We start from the raw sequence: 25,764 nt of genomic DNA, 5'->3' as shown, positions 1-25,764 counted from the left end.
TCATGTTAGATTCATAGTTCTAAAATATGTCCTATCTATTGATAAATTTTATATTTTAGGACGAATAATTTACTGTATATGTGAATAGATATGGATCCATAAAAATATACACGGGCAGTCAACACTGTCATCTTAAATACACAATAACATACAAGCATATATATGCGCATCTCATTAATTGGCTTTTGGACACTAAAAATACAACTGTAAAGGTTTTATCTTAAAATTATTTATTTGCTGGCTATATCTTTGGCTACAGTCTATTGTTTACAAACTGCAGCCGTGAAAATGCCCAAGCTAGCTGGCTCCCACATCAATATCCAAATTAAATGACTTATTTAATAAAAAAATAGAGTGTTTATATATATTAGTTGCCCCATGCAGTGTGTCAAATATATAACTACTAGGACACATTGCTACTTCATTTTTTTTCCCAGTTCATCCAGAGATATTATTTTTATTATTTAAACCACTTTATTAGATTGTTTCAAACACATAAACCCTCCCAAAACTTGATTTTAAAATAATTTTTTCCACGCCAGAAAGAAATAAACCACTGTTCATGGTGTGGCAACATTTTCTTGCTATTATGGCGTGACTGGAAGGTTCCTTTTTTTAAAAAAGAATAAATTTGTGAGAGTTTATTTTAAAATTTTGAATTTATAAAAGTCTGAAAAATAAGAAAAATTCTCATCCAGACATGTAAGTACGTACTTATTATCACAGCAAGTTAAGATATATTGCTCGTTCTCAAAAAAAAAAAAGTTAGATATTGCCGCATATATTTGCCCTTCATGCATGTTCAGATCATCAGATGGTGGTGTCAAGCCACAGGGAATTAAGCTAGCTTGGTGTTAGACTGTTATATAGTCCCTCTGTCTCTAAATATTTAACGCCATTGACTTTTTTAAATATGTTTAACCGTTCATCTTATTCAGAAACTTTTGTTGAAATGTGTAAAACTATATGTATACATAAAAATATATTTAACAAAGAATCAAATGATAGGAAAAGAATTTTTTTTTAATAAGACGAACGTTCAAACATGCGTAAAAAAGTCAACGGCGTCGAATATTTAGGGAAGGAGGGAGTATATTAAGTGTGGTTGGTATTATCTAAATAAGAAAATAAGTGTGGTTGGTGAGGAAAAAAAAACTGTGTAGTCGGATTATGGTCCAGGGATGTACTACGTGCACAATTCGCCTCTTCTCAGAGAGAAAACGACGTCTGAATTACGCATGCACATTGATTAATTAAACGACCGGTCGTCCCGTCTCTCTCACACCCCCCGGCCAGCCGGCTACCATTTCTAAAACGTGGAAAAGTATATCTATTCTGCTAATTAACAAGCTAGCTACTTCAATTATAACACATGTTTTGTGTGCATGCTGATATGATGATCAATAAATCAATTGATTGATTATTACAACGCGGTATACGTACTGGCCTGCATGGGAACATATACAGCAGCTGATCGATATCGATCTTCGCATAGTTTTCGATCAGTTTTTAACTGTGCAAAACTTAAGTTAAGCTGTACTTTTTTTTTCTGTGTGGTTATTATTATTATTTTTTTTTGTAAATGTGCATACTTAATTAATTACTGTACGTATACTATATCGATCGTAGCAAAAGTTAATTACTGTACGTATCCGGCGGCGGCTAAGGGCTGGCTGCTAGCTAGGTCGTTCGTCTCATCGACTGATATAAACGTACGTACGTACGGTGAAATTATAAATTTGGATTGATCCATGACGACGATGACTTTTTGGTTGCTGTGAGGAATAATATTCTATCTATACGTATGCATACGTACATGCATACATAGCACTGTTCCCCATCGAAGAGCGCTCAGGCCCGGCAGCTAACACGTAACGTAAAAGCACACCGTCAATCAGCTTGTTGCATGCATGTATATACAATAATGTAAATTATATACTCTCCTCCGTTTCATATTATAAGTCGTTTAACATTTTTTCTAAGTAAATTTCTTTGTGTTTGACCAAATTTACAGAAAAATATAGTAGTATTTTCAACACAAAATAAACATATTAAGAGCTCCCCTACCGTCGCCCTACTGTCGCGCTACCGCTCCACCGCCCTACTCCCTCGAGCTCCCCTGCCGCCGCCGCGCTGCTGTCGCGGCTGCCACCGCCGCGCTCTGCGACGTGCTTCATGGCGGTCTCCCAGTGGGTCCCGGTGGGCCACTGCCGCCACTCCAGCCCCCGTCCACCGCCGCCACTGCTCTGGCCCTCGTCCGGCACCGTCGACAACCCGGCCCTTGCCCGTCGCCGATGCTCCCGTGAAGAGAAACGGGGGAGAAAGAGATGATGGAGAGAGAGAGGGAGGAGGAAGATATGGCCCTGCCGCCGCCCTGACCGCCATCGACCACTCCCTCGACCACCGCCGTCGCCGCCCTAGTGTGACCTGCCTGTTGCTGCCGCTTGCCCTAGTGTCGCCTACCTGCCTCCCTTGACTCCCTCGACCGCCGCCGCTTGTGAAGGGAAGAGAAAGAGGTAGAGGATGACATGTGGACGGCCCCACATGTCAGTGGGTTCTACAATATATTTTTGTGTGTGAATGACAAATGGATCCCACATAATTTTTTTTATTTCTAATGCCACCTAAGCGTCACGTCGATCAATGCCACGTGGAAAGAAGACCGAGTCAATACTACCACGTAGGCGCCACGTCAGCGAAACCGTCCTCTAAAACCGTCTAGCTAGGGAGTTAAATTACACCGATTTTAAGAGTTGTGGGGTCGAGATATCCGGTTTTGTAGTTTAGGGTCACGGATTATATTTCAATCACTTTTGAGGGTCACAAAGTGAACTTATTCCAATTATATGTGCTACCCAAATTTGGGTACAGTTTCCCATCTAAATATATATTAATTACTTCAAACGATCTTATACATGCAAAGTATCGCGTACCTGCCAAGCATAGAAGCCTTGGAGAATAACATGGGAATATACGGGGAAATATAGAGAAGATAATAAATTAAAGAGATCAATTTCTATACTGGACAGTTTAATTAGGGTGTAAAATAAAGTAAAACCCAGAACCGGCATACACAATTTTCTAGGCAATTGTCAAGCGAGTTGAATTGACCGTCTAAATAATTTCTTCATCCAGCCATTTCGTTCCGTTGAAGCCTTTAGAGCAAGTATAATAGTGAGTTATAAGCCTATTATAAATTTATGTGGAGGAGAGAGGTAAACAAAAGAGAAGGGTGTTGGCTCTCATGCAAAAGCTAGCTTAACATAAGCTCCAAGACAAATACATTAAATGTATAAGTGAGATAGAGATAGGAGAAGAAAATTATAGCTAATCTTATAGCTAATCTATTATATGTGTTGACTTTAGGATGGGCTAATAGTAAGAAGTGGGCTATATTATTATCTTGCTCTTATACGTCCATTCTTGTGAGTGCGTCATACATACGTACATGCATGCATCTAAAATTTGCAGTCAAGTCTACCTATATCTAATTAAGCTTGCAAACTTTAGTTTCCGCGGCGCAAAGTGCAAACGATATTATATTATCAATCTGATTAACTAATTAACTATCTCCGTTTCATAATGTAACACTTTCTAGCATTATCCACATTTATATATATGCTAATGAATCTAGAAAGTCTTATATTGTGAAACGGAGGGAGTAATTAAATAATTAATAGTACTCTCCTCCATCCCACGAAAAAGCAATTTAGTATCCGATGTTAACCCATCATAATACTACAAATTTAGACATAGATTATTCTGTCCAGATTCATATACTCCATCCGGCCGTCTATAAAAACCTAGCATGTCTAGATTCATTGTATTAGATTATGTCCCATCCAAGTTTCAGTTGTGGTTTTTTTAGTACGATCTAAGTTTCAGTTGGGGATTTTTTTTTTTAAACGGATGGAGTACGTATCAATCCAATTGACCAGTAGGAACGCGTGCACGGCAGCATCAGATCAGGATTCTGTTTCTCCATCGATCATAATCGATCAGGTGCACGCGTCAAACCGGAGCCGCACGGGTGTTTCGGTTGCAATGTTTTTTCAATTTTCTGCAGTGAAATTTTCGGCTTGTTCAGTTGACCGGCAATAGCTAGCAATCGTACTGTCTACGGGAAGATCCAACAAATAAAACGTTTGCGTTTACCCGGCATTTATGCGCATATATTGTGATTCACGCATGTGCATATATGTATCAGCGTATGCATGTGCTTATATGTCAAGCTAGCTAGAATTAATAGTCTATAATTTCTTCAACGATATGTTTTTTGCTTTTCATTTTGTAGGTATTGTATATATTGCGGAATATAATGCACAATTCTAGAAACGGAATTTTGGGAAGTTCTATAAATTTCGGACCGAATTGAACTAAGTTAAAATTTGAACAAATTTTGGTTAAATTTGAATAAAATTAATTTTATTAATTGAAAAAGTGTATGTTTCTATCGAAATAATATCCTACCAGGGGAGATCCATGGACCCGTAATTATTAATTGTACCAATGGCGCCATAGACAATATCAAATTATTAATTGTACATAAACATTGGCTAATTCTATCATAAAGCACATGCATCTTCATTTTGTCATATACTCCTGGTCGTCAAAGTTAGATAAATTTAGCTTATAACAAAACTAAAATACTTTAGAATACCGGACGAGTATCATATAGTATAATATATACCATCGGTTGGGCAATGTCATGATAATTGAATGAAATCATCAGTTCGTCACTAGTTATATACGTGTTACTGGTGTAATGTTCAGTTTATGCAGGAAACCTATTGGGCGGGATGTTGCTTGGTCAGCTAGCATATACTAGTATATAACAATAAGGACCATAACAATATTATAATTCCAACATGTCAGGAATCGAGACATTAGTTTCATTTGACAAGTAGTAGTATATTAATTTACGCGTTACGATGGATACTACGTACCTCCGTCCCAAAATAAGTGCAGTCGTGAGGAACCGTGTCCAGCGTTTGACCGTTTGTCTTATTTGAAAAATTTATAAAAAAATTAAAAAAATAGACACCCATAAAGTATTATTCATGTTTTATCATCTAATAACAATAAAAATACTCATCACAAAAAAATTTCAAATAAAACGAACGGTCAAATGTTGGACATAAATAGCACAAAACTACACTTATTTTGGGACGGAGGGAGTAATTAACTAGTACAGTGGACACATGTTTATTGCAATATGATCTCGTCTCAAGGATGACAAAAGGAAAAAAAAAAGAACAGAATAAGGCGACTTGCTAATTAAACAGAAGCTAACAGTAACCAAGCTTTCAGTAAGAGGTTCAATCTGTCAGCAAATTTCTGAGCTGTTAGGAAGATTTCATCTGTCGGTAAAAGGTGATCCATGCATGTAAATGCCGTCACTTTATATGTCGGCTAATGATTTGCAAAGTCTTCAATGGCCTCTAGCGCACTCAGTGAAGAAATTACATATCATGAGCAAATTAAGATGCACTAACTGAGTCCTTGTATGGGGCTTTGGACGACGGATAGGATTGTTGGGGAAATCCACCACGTGCAATAATGTGCTAGCCTGCAACATTCATCGATGGTTGCAAAATCCTCCATTTACAATTTGCATTGCATAGTAATTTTTGACATGATGGACTGACGGACTGTGCAATAGCTAACAACTCATAGAGTCTAAACATATTTTTCCCGTGAGCTAAGTGCCTGTCAGGAATATAATCTATATTCGTCGGTGAAATCGAGACCGTTGGATTAAAAAGAGTTTGCACGCGACAGCAACACCAGGACTTGTCACAACATTTCAGGTACATATACATACGTAGTATATATCTGCAGATTAATTAAGAGGAAGAAAAATAAGAAGCAAAAAAGATGATACAAGTTTATTAATTTCATTTTCTGGACCCAGTCAAGTCGCCGTGCAGACAGGAGGAGAGTATACTTTTCGATTCAGAGGAGGTCTCCAAAACTCGTCATGCAATATGAAAAAAAATGCCGTTTGTTGTTTTACTGCTTCTTGGTCATACCTACCAACAAATGCAAGGTCGATGTTGATGATCCTAGTATAACTGAAAACGACGACAACTTCTGCCATGAAATGCCGTACACTTTCTGCTACCTTTGTTCAGCTTCTCTCTCTCTAGAACTGTTTACGCAAGCTAATCTGTACTTAAACTAGCTATAGAATAGAACGACGCATGTGTTGAACTTGGTTGGTGAATATGAACTCTAGCTTTTCGGCTAGCTTTCCTCTCTCTCTCTCTCTCTTGATCGATCTGTTTGAGTAATTAATTAAAGCATATAGGAGTATATAGTATATGGTATAGTACATGAAACTGGTAATGGAATGACCAATATGTCTGGAACTGAACGTTAATTATATATTGTCTTGACTTTTGACCGGGCATTCATTCACGCGCAAAGATAAAAAAGGTAAAAAATCTCTTGCGACTTTGCCTTCTAGCTACCTACCTAGAATAGCTTATGAATATATAGTAATTTCGATTTGATCGGGTTAATTAATTTAATTTTGTCCTGGTAGAACATATTCCTCAAGCTAACCATGCATTTTATTACCTCCCCGTTCTATACTTGTGGGTCGATGTGTTGTCTGGTAAAGTATGGTTTTAACTTCCACGGCTAATAATTTTTAAATGATTATACTAATATTTAATATTAAAGAAAGCTTATTAACGAAATCTTAATTTTTATATTTCAGGATACAACACGCTTCAATAATTTAAAATATTTTCAAATGTTTATGCATGATATCTTTTTTAAAAAAAAAAGAAGAGTCAAAGCTTAAATATTAAATATAAACAGTATTCGGTGATAATAATTGGCGAACGTGGGTAAAATAATGGCCGAGTGAGAAAATAGCATGCGAGTACAAGCAAACAAGAGGCAAACAAGAGATTAATTATTATTAATCGAGTACACAAATACTCTAGCTGGCTGATTGTGCATATTGTAGAAAGAATGATCGATATTTCCTTTAAAAAGAATCATTATATATCTGTCAACGTCCATGGCAGCTAATTATGCATTGCCACGTAATATGTATTGAGCAAAGGGGGGTGAGTATGACATGTCTGCCTAGTTTTTATAAATTCCTTCTTTATTCCATTATGGTAAAAGTGTTTTTTTGAATTTATAAATAATGGCCGAGAGGACATAGTTATTGAAATGGATACAATTAAGCTTGGAACTAATTAATGTTCAAGATGTCGCTCCCCAGTGCGGTCACAGATAAACATTTAAAAGTTTAGGCATCAAACGCGATATGGTCCAGCCGAGATGGTCAACCAGCCCATATCACGTTGGACCTTTTTGAGAGGCTACGGGCCTATGGCCCATAAATGTAAATTGGGCCCAGTTTAAATAATGGTGTGGGGTCTGATCCCATGGAAGGGCTTTTCTCAACATGGCCCAGGCTACGTTATTTGTCCTTGCAAAGGAAAAAGGAATAAGTTCACTTCAGGTCCCTCTATTTGTCGCTCAGTCCGATTTTCGTCCCTACAGTACAAAACCGGATACAACGCATCCTCCAACTTACGAAACCATGCAAACAAGGTCCCTCGGCAGTATAGTCGCTGGTTTTGGCTGACTTGGCGCGTACGTGGCGCTCATTTGAGTAGGTCTTCATCCAACGTGGCACCTACGTGGCAATCCGATCCGAAAAAAATAATAAAACCCATGGGACCACATGTTAGTTTTACAAAAATAATAAAAAGTGGTGGGGCCCATACGTCATCCTCACTACCCTCATCTCTCTCTCCAGCTGGCGGAGCGGGGTGGGCGGCGGCTGGAGCAGCGGCAGAGCAGAGGGCGGAGGCGAGAGGCGAAGCGAGGCGGGCAGCGGCGGGTCGGTGGCCGGAGCGGCGGCGTGTTGTGGCCCACAACTTGTGGACGGAGCGGCTGGTCGGCAGCCCGTGGAGAAGAGGACCGGCGGTGCGTCGTGGCCGGAGCAGAGGGACGGAGCGGCCGGCCGGCGGGGGAGAAGTCGCGGCCATGGACGGAGGGGCGCGGGGCGCTGACCGGCTGGAGGAGAGGAGCTTCCCGCGGCCCGTAGCTGCTCCGCCCTCAGCTCCGGCCGTGGCCCACCATTCGTTCCACGCGTTCTCCCGGTGGTCGTTCACCTGCCCCTGCACGCCGCGTAGCGGGCTCCGCCGGTCCAGCACTGCGTTTTTCGCCAGCCGGTTGAACATCCTCGCCACCGCCTTGTCGCTGCCCAGCCCATTTGACACCACGCCGTCGCTGAGCAGCCGCACGTCGTCGTCGGGCCAGAAGCTGATGTCTCGGAGGCTCCGCGTCGGGCTGCGGCTAAAGTGGACGCCCGCCTGCTCCAGCTCCGTCACCGTCGGGACGAACTCGTTCTCCCGCTGCCTCTTGCGACCGGTGCTCGGCGGAGGCGGTGGCAGCGTCCCGTGGAGGAGGCTCCGGTGGCAGACGTCAATCGGGTGTAGCGCCAGGGCGTCGCCGGTGATCAGCGGTGGGTCTCGCGTCATCGACACGAATCAGAGCACCATGTCGTTGATGACATCATCCGTCTGTCCATCACACGGATCAAATCAAATCGGTTCTTGGATGATTCTTGATTTCTTGATTGATTGGTCGATTCCGCGATGTACCTAACGCTTTGTGCGGGCCGCGAACGACGGCGACGAGGCGCCGTCCTACTCGTAGCCCGCTCCGGCCACTGCCCAACCTGCTCCGCCGGCCGGCCGCTGCACCCCGCTCGTAGCCCGCTCCAGCCGCTACTCAACCTCCTCCTATCGGCTTCGCGCGTCGCCCCCCGCTTGGCTCCGCCGGCCGCCGCCGCTCCGCCCTCCTGCCAGCGAGCTTCGCCCGCCGTCGCCTCGCCTGTCCGCCTTGCTCTGGCGAGTTGGCATGTGTTTAGAGAGAGGATAGAGATAATAGATGAGGCCAATTGTGACTGTGGGCCCCACCATTTTTTATTATTTATGTAACTGACATGTGGGTCCCACGGGTTTGATTTTTTTTTATCGAATTGCCACGTCAATGCCACATTAGACGAAGACCTAGTCAAAGGAGCGCCACATAGGCGCCACGTCAGCCAAAACCAGCGACTATACCGCCGAGGGACCTTCTTTGTACGGTTTTGTAAGTTGGGGATGCGTTGTATCCGGTTTTGTGCTGCATGGATGAAAATCAGACTGGGCGACAAATAGAGGGACCTAAAGTGAACTTATTCCAAGGAAAAAGTACACAAGATCCCTCATCAGAGTTTGCTAATTCGCGCATACACACCGCAGGCATGCACTCCGGCCCACCCGGCCCACGCGTGCGACACGCGCGCCGTCGCCCACCAACAGTTTTTTTGTTTTTGGTGTTTTTCTTTTCTGCCCCATTGCTTTTTCCCTTTTTCGCTTTTTTTTTTCCTGCGCCGTGGGAAGTCGAATCACCGTGAATATTTTTTTGCGATTTTCTAAATAATATGCGCACGATTTTATTTTTCGTGATTTTTTCACATGTTTTGTTGTGAATTTTTTAAACCACATGCGCACGTTTCAATCAAAAGTTTTTAAAATTTTAATTAAAAGTTTTTGAATTATAAGTTTGAAAGTTTTTATAATTTAAGTTGTATGATTTTAATTTTGAGATGAAAGTTTTCAAATACGAGTTAAAAGTTTCAAATCTTTAGTCGAAAGTTTTTAAATTTGAGTTGAAAGTTTTTAAATTTTGAATTGAAAATTTTAAACTTTCAACACTAATTTAAAAACTTTCAACTCTAAATTTAAATTTTTAACTCAGATTGAAACTATTCAAATTAAAAATTTGAAAAAAAAATCAAATAAAAAATTAAAAACTTTCAACACAATTTTAAAAACTTTCATTTCAAAATTTGAAAACTTTGAACTCAAATTTGAAAACTTTGAACTCAAAATTTAAAAACTTTCAACTCAAATTTGAAAACTTTCATCTTAAATCTGAAAACTTTCAACTCAAAATTTGAAAACTTTCAATCCAAAATTCAAAAACTTTCAATTGAAAAATAAAAAGCTTTCAACTCAAATTTAAAATTTTCAACTATTCTTTTTAAAACTTTTAACTAAATATTTATGTTTTTTAAATATTTAATGCTAATTACCATAATTAGCCCTAATTTACTATAATTAGTATTGATTAGGTAATTAGCCTAGAAGGAAGCGGCCGCGTGCGCGCTGCTTCTGTGGCTCGGCGCACACACGCCGAGTAGGAACACCCTCCCTCATCTTATCATCCAGTTACGAAATCGTCCCCTAACCACAAAATCAGATATATTATATCCTTCAATTTACAAAACCGTTCACTTTAGGTCTTTCGGTGGTTTTGATCCTAGTTTTGTCTAACGTGGCAGCTGAGTCAACGTGAGGCCCACGTATCATGATGCCACGTCATCACCCTCTCCCTTCCTCTTCTCTCTTTCTCACACATTTTTCTCCTCTGGGCAAGCTGGCCGGCGGATGGGGAGGAGGTCACCAGGGGTAAGGCGGGAGAGGAGGAGGTCCGGCGGTCGGCGACGAGGTGGCGGTGGCTGCAACGCGGGAGCAGGGCGCTGTGCCTGGGTCGGATGTCCGGGGCGAAGACGACGGTGGCGGCGGCGACCGGAGGATCGAGGACCCTCTCCTCTAGTCATCTCGAGGAGCACAGCCGGCAGGAGAGGAGTGCTGGCACGGTGGGGGAGGAGGGCTGACGAACCAATCCATGGCGATTTGACGGTGAGACGGCGGATGGCTTGTGTTGTTCGTTCAGACTTCAGAGTGCCTTGAGCATAATATCTCTCCGATGCTGGTGGTGGTGAAGGCGAGGCCCTCTTTTAGGTTGAGCACCTTGACCACACCGTCCTCTGCCAGGAACGCCAAGGGCATGGTCCTTCCCAAGCCAGAAATTCAGAAATGCCGCTCCTTGTCCTGATTTTCTTCCTAGTCCTCGGTGTACTTTGCCCCGCGGCAGCGGCCAAAGAGCAGTTAATCTTAAACGAGTTCACCAGCACAAACCTTCATCTTCGACGGCATGGTGATGGGCTGCTCGATCATGCTGACCAACAACGTACACAAAACAAGCAAGGGCCATGTCTTGTACTGGTACCTGCCACAAGATGCCCAATAGCACGGGGGATGCTTGCAGTCCTTTCTCCAATTAATTATGCCTTCGTCATCATGTTCGAGGAACTGAGCAACCACGGCATGTGCTCGGCTCCAATGTCGCCATTGCCGCGGCCGGCTGCTGCATGCTCCCGGATCGATGCCGATGGCGTCTTGGTGCAGCTCGTCGGAGTTCATCGGCTGGAAGATAAGAAAGGAGGAATGAAGACGGAGAGGGAGGAGGGCCGGCGAGCTCGCCCGCTCCGCCCGACGCTGTGTCGGTGTGGCGAGGAGAAAGCAGGAGATCAGGAAGGAGAAAGGAGGAATGAGAGGAGGATGACATGTAGGCTCCACATGGGGCCATCAATTTTTTTTTATCAATTTTAGTGTGACGAGATAAATTGAAAGTATAGGTTTCCCAAATACAATTTGCTTTTTTATCCATGCCTAGCAAAGTTTTAATTTGGATGCAAATTATTGACATTGTTTTTAATATTGCATGATGTGCAACAACATAGAGAATTAAATTTGAAAATATACTATTCATTCAATTTTTTTTCTTAAGAATAGTCGGGATGCAAAACTTTTTACAAAAATATATCATCGATCTCGCACAACTGTTGCGTGAAAATGATGTGTGCGTGACGTTGCAGGCGGTGTCGCACGAGGGAAGCGGTCTCGCAAAATCAAATAGCGAGACTGTCTAACAGCTCAATTTAATTAGTGATTAATTACTTAATTAACAATTAACTAATAATAATTTAGTAATTAATTATCATGATTACTGATTAATTAATCACTAATCATGATAATTAATCGCTAACTAAATTGGCATTGAACGGCTCATGCATGAGCGAGAGCGCTATCCACCAGACCGCGCGGTCTCACGCTGCTGCCGAGCAAGACCGTGCTGTCTCGCGCTTTTCCCGCGCGATACCATCCGTAATGTTATTCCCATATCACTTTCGCGTAACGGTTGTGCGAGACCGACGGTATATTTCTGTAAAAAATTTTGCATCCCGAATATTTCTGAGAAAAAATTAAATGAATAGTATATTTTTAAATTTAATTCACAACATAGATACATGTAATCATTATTGAGGCATCTCCCATATTCAAACATGTCCTACCTTTTGTTTTCTTAGGCCTCTCCTAATTAATAGGAGATTCATTTTCATTAAAGAGTGAGATACATAGCCGGTACTTAAACTTGCAGAGTAATATTATTTAGATCCGTGAACTTGAAAATTACACGTTTAGGTCCGTGAACTTGGTTTTAATGTACCACTCCCGGTCCAATCGTTATTTGACCACGTTTGACCCCCAACATAGCATGCCACGTAGGCAACACTTTTGTGCTCAGCCCCCTCCAAATATACATTCGCACATAAATTGCCCTGACTAGTGCATTTCAACCTAAATCCCCCAAAATATTCCTAAATCGGCTAAGATTTTGACGGTGAGGTTAGTGAAAGGAAGCCGAGAGGTAGCGGCTGTGGTGGCCTTGGCGGTGAGATTAGCAGCAAGAGGCAGCGCAGTGCAGCAAGGTTAGTGGTGGCACAGTGCGGCCGGATTAGCGGTGGGAGGTAGCGCAATGCAGTTTGCACGATAGGCATTCCCATGGATTCTCCAAGCTCGTCCTCGTCTTGAAATCGCCGGAAGAAGGTGTTGTTGATTGCCCGTTGTGCAAGGATAAGGTCATTTTGGAGCATAGAGCAATGGCAATTGCTAATCGGGACCACATTTTCTATACATGCAAGGAGAAGAATGAAAGGGAAGAACGATTTGAGAAATTTTTTTAGGATTCTGATGTCACTATATAGCTAAAAAGAGATATATGCGACGTGTTGTGATGTGGAGGGGGCTAAGAGCAAAAGTGTTGCCTACGTGACATGCCATGTTAGCGGTCAACCATAGGTAAATGACGTTTGGACTGGGGGTGATACATTAAACCAGGTTCACAGATCTAAACGTGCAATTTTCAAGTTCACGGACCTAAGTGACACCACCACACAAGTTTAGGGACTGACCATATATTTCACTCTTCATTAAATATGGTGTTATGTCAACATTTTTATGATGTGGTAAGGAATTAATGGAGATAGAAATGAAATGAGTTTCATCTAGATTAAACCATATATACATTATTTCCAATATGTCTCGTCTATGCATGTGTTGCCTATGAAATAGCAAAAATGAAACAATACATTGTGTGAGTTATTTTAACCATCAATTAAATTTCTTAAATATCTTGTTTATATGTCACTTGAAAACATACTAATGAAGCCTCCAGTCTGCAAGGAATGGCCTTACTGATATATAGGTACATGTAAATCTCGAGGAGCTATTGAAGGGTGTCATCTACCATAGAGATGGGCTGGTAGTCAAATGGTGACATCTTCTTGAGTTATTGCTTATGTCCTGGAAGCATTTAATTTATTTTGTTTTTTAGCCAAATAATAAGTGCAGCGAGAATTAGTGAAATGGAAAACAGTTGTATCAGGTCTGCCCTTTGTTCTTCTTATATATAGGGGGAAAGAAGTACCAGGGAACCACATTCCCTTTCTCAAAGATGGAAGCAACATCTCTAGATCTTCGCTTCATCTTGGTTCTTGTTCTACTTCTGAATCCAACATTTGCAGGTGCAAGGGTGGATCCACACAGAGCTCAAGTGGTGCACACCACACAGGGTAAGTTCTGAAAAATTCATTAGCATTTGATCATGTTATCACATAAATAAAGTAGCATATGTGTGATTAAGAGGTACTTGTGTATGATACCTGGTAATTTGGATTCTACATTTGCCCCTAGACAGGTGAGTTCTTTCTCGACTATTTTTTGACGTTATTGGTATACCTTTTCTTGTCATGTAGCCTCTATCTAAAAAAAAAAGACTTGATTTCTGGCTAAGCATAGAGGCAAGTAAATAGCCAGAAGTCAAATCTTTTTTAGAGAGAGGGAGTATGTTGTGTCTTGCAATGTTTGTTGTGATTTACTCTGTTTATAACTAGTGCTTTGTGCATATTCAACAGTGAAATTATAGATCAGATTCCTTCTCCATGCAAGTTCTGAATGGTGATAGTCTGATTGATGATAAGCATTATAACAAGTGGTAGTTAATCTCTTTTTTTTCACAGAGGATTGTATTATTGACATTGGCTGGGTAGTGTTCTGCACCAAAAGGTTATGCAAATTTAGTTGCTGGGGTGAAGGTCTTATAAAGAAGGGGAAAGTCCGAGACTATTGGTGCAGTGATTTTCACGGCTGCAACTGCTTGATTTGCCGTGGCAGCTAAAAAAGCAGGGGCTGTTTTGTTAACCGTATATAATACTAAAAGGTGTATCATCATGCTTAATTATTCATGGGAATAGTCAATAATAAGTCAGTTGCTTCATGTTCTACTGCTATATGATTTGATTCGTCATGTGGATGTGTTGTTCTGAATGATATTCATGTGGATGCAGAGTGTTTGAAAAAACAGAAAACGAGAAAATTGAGGAGATACGTAAAACGAGACAAACTATTAACGTGCAATTAATTGAGTATTAACTATTTTAAACTTGAAAAATGGATGATATGATTTTTAAACAACTTTTCTATAGAATTTTTTTAAGAAAGGCATTACTATTTAGTAGTTTGAAAAGCACACGAAAAATAAGAGACTTTTTCCCTCTGTCTAGAACATATATATAATTCGGCTCGGAATTTTAGGAAGAAGCAGTCACTATCACTCGAACCAAATCCTAATAATTTCATTTCAGAATAGAATTCTATTGATCGAAACAACCCCATGAGACTTTGATTTGGCTGGAGAAATTCCTGCGTCTGTCACTGTGTTACTCTTTCTGAAGATGGCACCAATAATACTTCCAAACCAGTCTTACACTTCCATTAATTAGCTAAATCAGTAGTATATGGTTAATCAGTACAAAGATGCCTTTGTAGATTGTGTACAAAGTTTAAAATTCCACAACTTGATCTTGCTGAATTACATGTATTGATCCATCTGTAGCTATGTTGCGAGCTATATACGACACCACAAGAACTTCTTAACACTCTTAGGCGTTGATTAGTTCGCGAAAAGAAAATCTTTGGGATGTCACATCGGCCGTTTGATCGAATGGTGGAAGGGATTTTCGAACACGAATGAAAAAACTAATTTCATAACTCGCCTGTAAACCACGAGACGAATTTATTAAGCCTAATTAATCCGTCATTAGGAAATATTTACCGTAGCACCACATGATCAAATCATGACGCAATTAGACTCAAAAGATCGTCTCGCAATTTACATGCAAACTATACAGTTGGTTTTTTTTCGTCCACATTTAATGTTTTATACATATATCTAAACATTTAATGTGTCTAAACATTTGATGTAACAGAATTCTTAGAAGTTTGAAGAGAACTTAACACAGCCTAAATAAAGCCTTATTTTGCAACAGATGTGCGTCCGTCTAGTTACTCGTCTACTACTTTTGTTTGTTTTTCTTTCCTGACCAGCTGAGCTCAGCACCCCGTAATACTGTAGAATACTGTAGTATTGTAGCGTTATCATGGGCCGGCCATTTTGGGCCTAGATGGGCCTGTTGTGATACGTGGGCTGCTCTTTATATCTACGTTTAACCTTTTGTTATTTTGATGAGAAATTTGCATATATGCCATCCATAGAAATTGGCTTTGTTAGAATACCATCACTTAAATTGGATTTGATCAAATGCCACTCAACTAGGGTGTATTCGCTGGAATGCCATCTTAAGACCATTTTGTCCTTAGGCTTCTTCTTCCTCCCATCAATGTAGGAAAAACTCGCCCATGGCCATCGCAAGCTATGGCCGCTAACAGCTGTTCGCGTGCCCCCGTTGTCTTCTTGCTCGTGGCGGTGTTGACACAAAATTTGTCATACACACGAGGCCTCAATGATTTTCTTAGCTCTGGTGCAGATCTTGTCAATCCGATTTAGGACGTGCCAGTTAATTTGATTCTACAACTAACAAGAAAGAAATGAAAAGGTTAGATCATGGGGCCAATCGGCCAAAGGGCCAATATAATACCATGTGCCAAACCGCATCCTGAATAAACTTACCAACCCAATCATCTATAATTACGACGTTAATTCATTCTTTGACTCAGTCTTGACTAAAGGTAATTGCCAAATTTTGTGATTGGGCTCTTAATCCAGTGGCACGGTGATTGGGCCCAATTATAGGTATTTTGTTGGGTTTATGGGTCCAATACTCCATAGGCTTGGTTATGAATATAATTTTTCCTCCCCTTTATGTTTATTTCTTCTCAACTTTGGTAGTTTTGTCACATACATCCAAATATACATCAACACTCATGAAAATTATTAGAAATAAACCCTACCACTATTCTGGATGTTTTATACTTTCATATTTATGCAGGTATTTGATAGTGTAAAATTGATATTTAACAACCGTCAACAACCGCCTCGCCGGACGCCGGCCGCTCGGCCGGTTGCCGGCTTGGCGGCTTGCCGCTGCCGCAGGCCCGCAGCGGCGCAACGCTGCCGCCCGCCTTCTCCTGTCTGCCCATCTCCGTTCCCATCCGGATTCCTTCTCAGCTGCTCCATGCCTCCACCGATCCGGCGGTCCACCCTTCAGCCCAGGTAACGAAGAGTGAACAGATCAACAGAATAGTTTCCTAGTGCCTAAATCGATTTGTGATTAGAGATTAGTGAATCTGTAAATAACTTAATATGCAATTTATAAATTGTTACTGATAAGTGAATGTGGACCGTTGTTTTTAGGATTGGTAAAACATGAAGAGGAGCGGAGATATTGCGTCGCTATTTCGGAACCATGAAGCAAAGCAAAGAAGATTGCGGTGGTGTTTGGATCTCATAAAGATGAAGATGAACATAAAGATTAAGTGTTTCAAACAAAGCGAGGTGGTAATAACATGTGATTAATTGAGTTTTAATTGTTACAAAGTTGAAAAATAGATTAATCTGATATTTTAGAACAACTTTCATATAGAAAGTTTTTACACGAAACGAACCGTTTAGCAATTTAAAAAGCGTGCCACTTTTATCAAAATTGATTTTCAAAATGCTCAAAATCCGTCGACTTTATAAATTTTGAGGGTTCAAGTCAAGTCCCTCTTTCCCTAATAAAAAGACCATTTTACTTCCTAACTATTGTACCAACCTCTGTAGAAGAAACGAACAGGACCGCATGTTGCTTATCTTCGGATGAGGTCATTGGTAATGAAGCTCCTGAACCTGGAGAACCACCACCACAAGTTCCTACAGTTGATGATGAAGTTCCTATACAATGTTGTAAGATGTTATTCATATCACATTTTTACTAAATTTGGCTTGTATATAGGCTCTATGGTGTAAGAAACTTTTAGTATGTGATGTGAACTAGTACTGCCCAAGAAAAAATTTCTGGCTACACCACTGCCGAGTACGATATTTCCTAATTGCAACAAAAAAATTCCTGGCTACGCCGCTGCCGAGCACGACACTTCCTAATTGCAACAAAAACGTGAAAAACACATCAAATGTCTAGGTACACATCAAGTATGACCGCACGACACTTCCTAATTGCAACAAAAACGTGAAAAACACGTCTAGGTACACATCAAGTATGACCGACCGGCCGACCGGATTTTCTCGTCAATGAATTCTACTATTATCAAGAGGTAGCTAGCCATGGCATGAATGATATGCATCCATGGCAATGTGGATGAGGTCCTGTTTAGTTTTCACGCAAAAACTTTTCATCATATCACATCGAATATTTGGACACATGTATTTAGTATTAAATATAAATAAAAAAACTAATTACACAGATTGCGTGTAAATTGTAAGACGAATCTTTTAAGCCTAATTGCGCCATGATTTGATAATGTGGTGCTACAGTAAATATTTACTGATGAAGTATTAATTAGGCTTAATAAATTTGTCTCGCAATTTACAGACGGAATATGTAATTTGTTTTGTTATTAGACTATATTTAATACTTTAAATGTGTGTCCGTATATCCGATGTGACACGCTAAAACTTTTCACTGTAAAACTAAACAGGGCCTGACCACAAAATGCCTTTTAGCCTAGTTCACCAGAATGCAGCAACATCAGCACAGCTGCAAGTTGCAAGAGAAAAGCCACACAGCTTGTTTGGCTATTGATAGAGAGGCAGATTGAGACGTGTGCGTGCCAAGTTGGAGACTGGATCCCCCGTTCGAATCTTCTAAACATGAAGATTAAGGGATTAAGGGGGTGGTTAGGTATAGGAATGTAAAGTTTTAGCGTGTCACGTCGGTATCTAATTACATAATCCCTCAATAAACAGTGAGATGAATTTATTAAGCCTAATTAATCCGTCATTAGCAAATATTTACCGTAGCACTACATTGTCAAATTATCTCATAAATTAGTCGCAATCTGTGCAATTAGTTATTTTTTAAGCTTATATTCAATACTTTATACAGGTATTCAAACATTCAATGTAACATGGTGTAAAATTTTTGTGTGGGAACTAAACGATGATGGAAAATGAGGGGTGGGAGGGAGAAAGAAGAAGGTCAGAGGTAAATTGGTCGAGGATAACATTCTAGCGTAGATTGATTAATGGCATTTTAGCGAATCCATGGTAGATATGTAATTTTGTACGAATATGTGGCACGCTTCTCTAGCCGAACGGAGCTTTATTTGTGGTGCCACGTCGGTTTATAAGATTCCTATCTCTATATATAGCAGCCAAGTAAGTTAGGGAAAGACCAAGTTAGTTTGTAGCTCAGCAACAACTCATCCTAGAGCTTGCAGAGCAAGAGGGAGTTGAAGTATGGCAACCTCTGTTCCGAGTGTACTACTACTACCTGTGCCTACCTGCACTGATATGCTAGTCTCACCAGTAGAAGGAGGAGATCTGCTGCACTGTAAACCCCACTTTGATCACCATCCTAATGTCTGGGGCGATTACTTTCTTACCTTCTCACCCTGCACTCCATCAATGGTAAAACAGCACAATTAAATCAGTAAATTATATATAATTTACTACTACCCATATGCAATTTGCCTATCTATCTTTTATTCTTCATTTAGAGATATATAGTACGTATAGTACATATAAATATGCCTAACAAATAATTAATTACTTCGTAGCATAATCGTCCTCGCATGTATATGTATATGTAGCTTCTGAATATGAAGAGAAAAGCTCATGTTTCCGAGGAACAAGTGAGAAGGATGATACTTGAGTGTTCTTCTGGCCCCAATTTGCACGTAAAACTTGAGCTCATCGACACCTTAGAACGTCTTTGCATTGACTACCACTACGAGAAGGAGATTGAAAATGTGTTGCGCCGGGTTCATGAGGAAGAAGACGATACCGACAATCACTATGACCTCCACACTACAGCTCTCCGGTTCTATCTGCTCAGGAAGCATGGATACTATGCCTCTCCAGGTGTGTGTAATTGACGATGATATACCATATTTTTAGCATGAACTAATACTCTCCCTTAGTTTTAGATTATAAGTCGTTTTGAGTTTGGTCAAACTTAAATTGCTCTTTATTTGACCAAGTTTGTAGTCAAATATAGTAATATCTATTTATAATACCAAATTAGTTTCATTAAATCTAAAATTGAATACATTTTCATAATATATCTGTCTTGGGTTAAAAATGTTACTACTTTTTTCTACAAACTCAATTACATTTAGAACAGTTTGATTTTGACCAAAGTACACAATAACTTATAATCTGAAACGGAGGTAATTGAATATATGCAATGAAATATGTTCGTTGTAGATGTGTTCCAGAGGTTCAGGGACGAGGAAGGAAATTTCACATGCGATGATAACAATAACGGCACAAGAAGCATGCTGAGCTTGTACAATGCTGCCCATCTCAGGATTCATGGGGAGGAGATACTCGACGATGCTATCGTCTTCACTAGGAACTATTTGCAGTCTGTGGTAAAACATCTGCAGTCGCCAATGGCGGACGAGGTGTGCAGTGCACTTAGGACCCCTCTTTTCAGGAGGCCAAGAAGAGTTGAAGCAAGGCACTACATCTCAGTTTACGACAAGTTGCCCACACGAAATGAGACCATTTTGGAGTTCGCCAAGCTCGACTTTGGGATCTTGCAATCTCTGTATTGCGAGGAGCTCAATATCCTCACCATGTATGTTCTAAAAATCACTACATTAGGTCCAATTATCGTTTCTGCTATAGGAATTGGATGAAAATTATCATCTTGGTGGCATGCTTTTCAAACTACTAAACAATATGTTTCGTGCGAAAACTTTCTATATGGAAGTTGTTCTAAAATATCAGATAAATCTATTTTTAAAATTTATAATAATTAAAACTCAATTAATTATACATTAATACCATCTTGTTTTATGTAAAACACTTAATCTTCATCTTCATCTACACCACAAGAGAATACCTTATTATCTTTTCGTGCTAGCTATAATACCTGAACCAACCCTAAAATTCAAAACATGCATAGGCTCAATTTTACTGTCCTTGCCAAGGTATTGGGAGTTACCAAAATTCACCTATATATCTATATAGATGTCCAATTTAATGCATGTACATACAAGAACTGGACCTAGAATGTGAATTTTTATTTATTATTTCGGTGTGGTGAAGGTGGTGGAAAGAGCTTCAACTCCAGGATCATCTAAGCTTTGCGCGAGATAGGATGGTGGAGATGCACTTTTGGATGCTTGGAGTTCTCTTCGAGCCTCAGTACTCATATGGGAGAACCATGCTCACTAAATTGTTCATCTTTGTCTCGATTTTCGATGACATCTACGACAACTACAGCACCTTGGAAGAAAGCAAGCTGTTCACAGAAGCAATTGAAAGGTCAATTGATTAAGTTTCTTCTTTTAATAATGAAATTCATTCCGAACTTAATTTGTTTCAAAGAAGCTGCATGGAGCCAAAATTCTTGTCTTTAACTTGAATTTAATTTTTATCAATGATTGAACCATAAAAATATAATAGATGGGATGAGGAAGCCGCTGAAGAACTTCCAGGCTACATGAAGTTCTTCTACAAGAAAGTACTGACCACCATGAAATCCATAGAAACTGATCTTAAACTCCAAGGGAACAAGCATGTCGACTATGTCAAAAACCTAGTAAGTAGCTAGTCTCATCAACTACCTGCAGGCAGGCAGGCAGCTGATCTCATTGATCACAACTTTAACTGCTTGGTTAATCTTGCAGTTAATCGACGCTACGAGATGCTATTACAACGAGGTGAAATGGCGCTCTGAAGGTGCAGATCAGGCAGCTGCTACGGTGGAGGAGCACCTCAAGATTTCAGTGCCAAGCAGCTGCTGCATGCACGTCCCTGTCTACGCCTTCGTCGCCATGGGAAACGATGTCACAACCGATGATGCTATCAACTGGGGCATGGCCTACCCCAAGATCATCACATCTTCCTGCATCGTTGGCCGATTAGTCAATGACATAGCTTCACATGAGGTATGTTTGAGTGTTTTTTTTGGGTAATTTTACCATCTTACCAGGAGGTATCATATTTTTTATGTATTGGTACCTCTAGATACTTACTCCCTCCGTCCCAAAATATAAGCATTTTTAGAGTTAGACACGCTTATTAAGAAAGCAAGTAGAAGTGAATGGTGGAGGGTTGTAATTGGTTGAATAGTGAAGGTAGGTGGGAAAAGTGAATGGTGGAGAGTTGTTATTGGTTGGGAAGAGAATGTTGGTGGAGAAGTTGTTATATTTTGGGACAAATCTTGAGAGCTAAAAGGTGTTATATTTTAGGACAAAGGGAGTAATATTTAAGGTATCGGAAATTTTGATGTAAATTTAGGTACCTCGAGGTACTTTCTTAAAGATCGTAAATTTCTCTTTTTTGAAACTTTTTTACAGCTTATAAGCCGAAGAGACATGATTGAATCAATGAAAAAAAAAACAAGTTCTATATAGTATCTGCTAATTAATTACTCATTTTGTCCCCAAAATATAAGAACTTATGTTCGGATGTGACATTTTCTAGTACTATGAATCTGAATAATAGGAAATGTCACATTCGATTCTAAGTTGTTATATTTTAGGACGAATGGAGTAGTTAATTAGTTGCTAAATATTTCTCTTAATTAATCTGTTCGCTAACTTGGATCGGCCAATTAATTTCCTTATTATTGAAGAGAGAGCAAGGGTCTTCGTCGTCGTCGTCGACGGTGGAAGCCTGCATGAGGGAGCACGGCGGCATCACGAAAGAGGAAGCCTACGCGAAGCTGAGGGAGCTCGTGGAGGAGTCATGGATGGACATCGCCGGGGAGTGTCTCCGGCCGGCGGCGGCGCAGCCGCCGCCGCTGCTGGAGGCCGTCGTCAACGCCACACGCGTGCTGGATTTCCTCTACAAGGACGACCAAGATGCATACACTCATCCAAGTTCGCTCAAGGATACAATACACTCCATCTACATCCTCTCTGTTTAATTAGTTTTCTTCTAATGAAGCGTGACTGTATTTCAATTATTAGGTCTTCTATATATGTATATGTTAAACTTTGGGAATATTTTTGCCTTGTAAAATATGTTTTTTTCCATTGAAATATGAATACAGTGGTATTACTTTTGTGTTACTTCCAGTTCCGTTTGGACTTATTTGGTTTTGTAGGAGAACTTCTATATATAAATTTTTTTCATGAAAAATCAACACCGTTTAATGGTTTCGACAATCGTGCTCATGGGCAACGATGGACAAACCCAACCGAGAATCTACATTTTATTTTTCGGGGAAAAAGGAATATGTTACTCCTCACAAACAAGACGTGAGATGAACCGAGAATCTACACTGATCACAGCAATCTAGACGTACTTACTACTTAGCTTACATGTTGGTTGAAATTAACGAATGTCAAATCTTCAAATATGAGCTCATGTATATTACTACCTCCATTCCAAAATAAGTTCATCTTTCACCTATCCCATACATACTGATACAAAACCTAAAAGATTAAAATATCTCTACTTTATCAAATCCCCATGTAATTATTTCTTACTTTATCTACTTCCAATACAATTATTCTCTACTTTCACAAACTACAATACAAAGGTTACTTTAAAAATGAATTTTTTTTTAGCTAAAAATGAACTTATTATTATGGTCCTATGGAGCAGAGGTAGTATATGTAGTGTAGGATACTGCTGGCTAGTACTGATCTTTGATGGTTTTGAAGTGTTTTCTTTGCAAAAAACAGTCAAACAGATCTTGTTGTGCCCCTCTGAAGTCTGAACCCCACAAAACTCCTGTTTCAGTTCACTCCATTCTACCCTTGCTCTCCGTCCTGCTGCAGATATCTTCAGAGTTTCACATCCCACTCTGAATTATATTGTTCAGCATATATACATTGAGAGAGAGAGATCAAACATAATAGTAGAACGGTAGCACTGATATTGGCTTCTGAAAGGAATATATGCCCCAGCCAAACATCGAGTGAGAAGCTTGTCAAGAATGGCCTGCAGCGGGTTCTTCGGTTTCAGGTGAATATGTTGAATATGGAAAGCCTAGATTATATATCACAACCTTCACATGCATGGCTGATGAACTCTCCACCCTTGCTTACCTGCTTAATGTGGAAACCAGGTCCGCAGTGAAATGCCATGTAGCAAAGCATCTCCATCCAAACATTCATGATGATATCCCATCGATCATTTGCTTCTTTCATCTTAAGCAGCTCCTTGGCAAGTTGGCCACTTTGGATTAACACAGGCTCAACTGCCGTCAGTATTCTTGGGTGCTCGAAATCCTCAGTTAGATTATCTATCTTTGCAGCTACACTTCTGACAACAGCATCTTGATCTAGAGCTTCCTGGCGGTCTTCCAGACATTCAACGATGAATTCCTGAGCATTTTTAAGCCGCATGTGCCCATCATTGCCAGATAGGATGCCATGCTTTGCAGAAAGGTACATGACATAGTTAGATAGTTCTCTGCTTGGACCTCTGGATGGAGAGCTGCAGCCTAGCTCATCTTCATGGAAGAAGGATATGTCCGTCGCAATATGCCAAGCAAGGACAGCAGACATGAAACCGGCACGCTGAATGCTATCGCTGATCAGCACCTGCAGCCGAGCTCTTGATGAACTTTCAATGTGCAGTTTGCTCCTGAGCTCCAACTTTGCCCATTGGCCGGTGAATTTGCTGATGTCCCACACATCATCTGGATGCAATCTGCTTCCAACCTGTAGTAGTTTATCAAGGACGAGCTTCCTCAGCTCATGGGAGATGTCAACATGAGTCATAGTGCTGGGCTGGATGCCGATCACACGCTTCATGCATTTCAGTAAACAACTGCCAGCTGCTGCTCTCTTCTGCTTTATACATCCGATGATGAGGTTGTACTGTGCCAACTTTTGGGACCATTGTGGTTTGCTCTCTGGATGGACAAGCTTGACGATGCTGAAGATCACATCATGACATCTAGTACAAAGGAAATCAGATATAGTTGCCATGAAGTATGCCCAGAATGATGAGACAACAATAAAAACAGAGAGTATCTCTAGAATGAAAGCTCCACTTAGCAATATGTAAGACACAACAATATCGGCTCTATCGTAGCTGAAATTACCCCTGGCAAATAGAAACAAGGCTGCAAAGGTGCAGATTGTTGATGGAAGTGCAGATTTCGTGGGGTCTGCTTCTGATTCTGATCTTGCTCACTCACAACAAGCTTCCATTCCATCTCTGCATGTAAGACATCGATTCAGAGATCAAATTCCACTAGGTGTTCATGGAACTGCACGCCACTGGTTCAAAAAGACACAGAAATCCAGAAAAAAGATCTCACCAAACATGCACGAAGCACCGAAGCAGAGGTGACCAGCTATACATCTCGGGCTCTCGGCTCTCCCGTTTCATGGGCCGGAAAGCGATTCGACTTGCGTGCGGCCCATTTTACTTGGGCCGGATCATGGCCCATCTTTGTTAGGTGAGGCCCATGATATTGTAGGTTGGAATAAGTTCATCTGAGGTCCCTTAACTTGTCAACGAATCCGATTTTCGTCCTTAACCAGAAAACCAGATATAACGGGTCCCTCAACTGTCAAAACAGATACAATATAGGTCCCATAGCGATTTGGATGGCGGTTTTCGCTGACGTGGCGCCTACGTGGCTATTTGACTCGGACTTTACATGACATGGCAATGACGTGGCGCTTACGTGGCAATTTGATTTGAAAAATATTAAAAATTGTGGGCCACATGCTAGTTTGCAAAAAATATAAATTAAAAATGTTAAGACCCACGTAGGCCCCACATGTCATTCTCACCCTCATCATCTTCCTCCTCTCTCCCCCCCCCCCCCCAACTCCGTGTGTTCATCTCTCTCCCCTCTCATCTGTCCTCTCCGCCGGGCGAGGAGGGACGCGACGGCGACGCGCCGCTCCATTGCAGCGCGCACCGGAAGAAGCCCGGGTGCGTGGTGGGTGAGCACGCGTACTCCCTCCTCCTGCTCGCGCCTCCGCCACCGCCGCGTGACGACGACACGACGGCGGCCGTGGCGTGGGGGAGCGCAAGGCGGAAGACGGATTAGTTTTTGTTGCGCTATTGAGGAATGGTGCATAATCCGTTCTATGGATTAGTTTTTGTTGGTGCATACATGCAGGCGTGCCTGCCGGCGATGGAAGAGAGATCCGGAGTCACCAATTC

The 25,764-nt window shown here is 40.9% G+C and overlaps 1 protein-coding gene and 1 pseudogene across 1 annotated transcript; one reads left to right on the top strand and one right to left on the bottom strand.

Moving 5' to 3' along the window:
• Positions 1 to 7,456: 7,456 nt before the first annotated feature.
• On the bottom strand, positions 7,457 to 8,821 carry LOC127783221 (CASP-like protein 4A1; annotated as a pseudogene).
• A 10,028-nt stretch (positions 8,822 to 18,849) lies between these two features.
• LOC127781497 ((E)-beta-caryophyllene synthase-like) lies at positions 18,850 to 22,697 on the top strand. The gene is made up of 7 exons (XM_052308457.1): positions 18,850 to 19,077; positions 19,260 to 19,530; positions 19,876 to 20,251; positions 20,725 to 20,943; positions 21,085 to 21,220; positions 21,309 to 21,569; positions 22,259 to 22,697. The coding sequence occupies exons 1-7, from the start codon at positions 18,907 to 18,909 to the stop codon at positions 22,550 to 22,552; spliced, it is 1,728 nt and encodes a 575-aa protein (XP_052164417.1). The 5' UTR covers positions 18,850 to 18,906; the 3' UTR covers positions 22,553 to 22,697.
• Positions 22,698 to 25,764: the final 3,067 nt, after the last annotated feature.

Source organism: Oryza glaberrima, chromosome 8 (genome assembly GCF_000147395.1).
Source record: "Oryza glaberrima chromosome 8, OglaRS2, whole genome shotgun sequence".
NCBI classification, from domain to species: domain Eukaryota; kingdom Viridiplantae; phylum Streptophyta; class Magnoliopsida; order Poales; family Poaceae; genus Oryza; species Oryza glaberrima.
This window is presented reverse-complemented; position numbering and strand designations above follow the sequence as displayed.

Excerpts from the sequence above, each read along its gene's own strand:
- LOC127781497 (XM_052308457.1), top strand. The coding sequence starts at position 18,907 with ATGGCAACCTCTGTTCCGAGTGTACTACTACTACCTGTGCCTACCTGC. Across the intron at positions 19,531-19,875 it reads TGGATACTATGCCTCTCCAG|ATGTGTTCCAGAGGTTCAGG; the intron begins GTGTGTGTAATT and ends TGTTCGTTGTAG. Across the intron at positions 21,570-22,258 it reads ATGACATAGCTTCACATGAG|AGAGAGCAAGGGTCTTCGTC; the intron begins GTATGTTTGAGT and ends TTATTATTGAAG.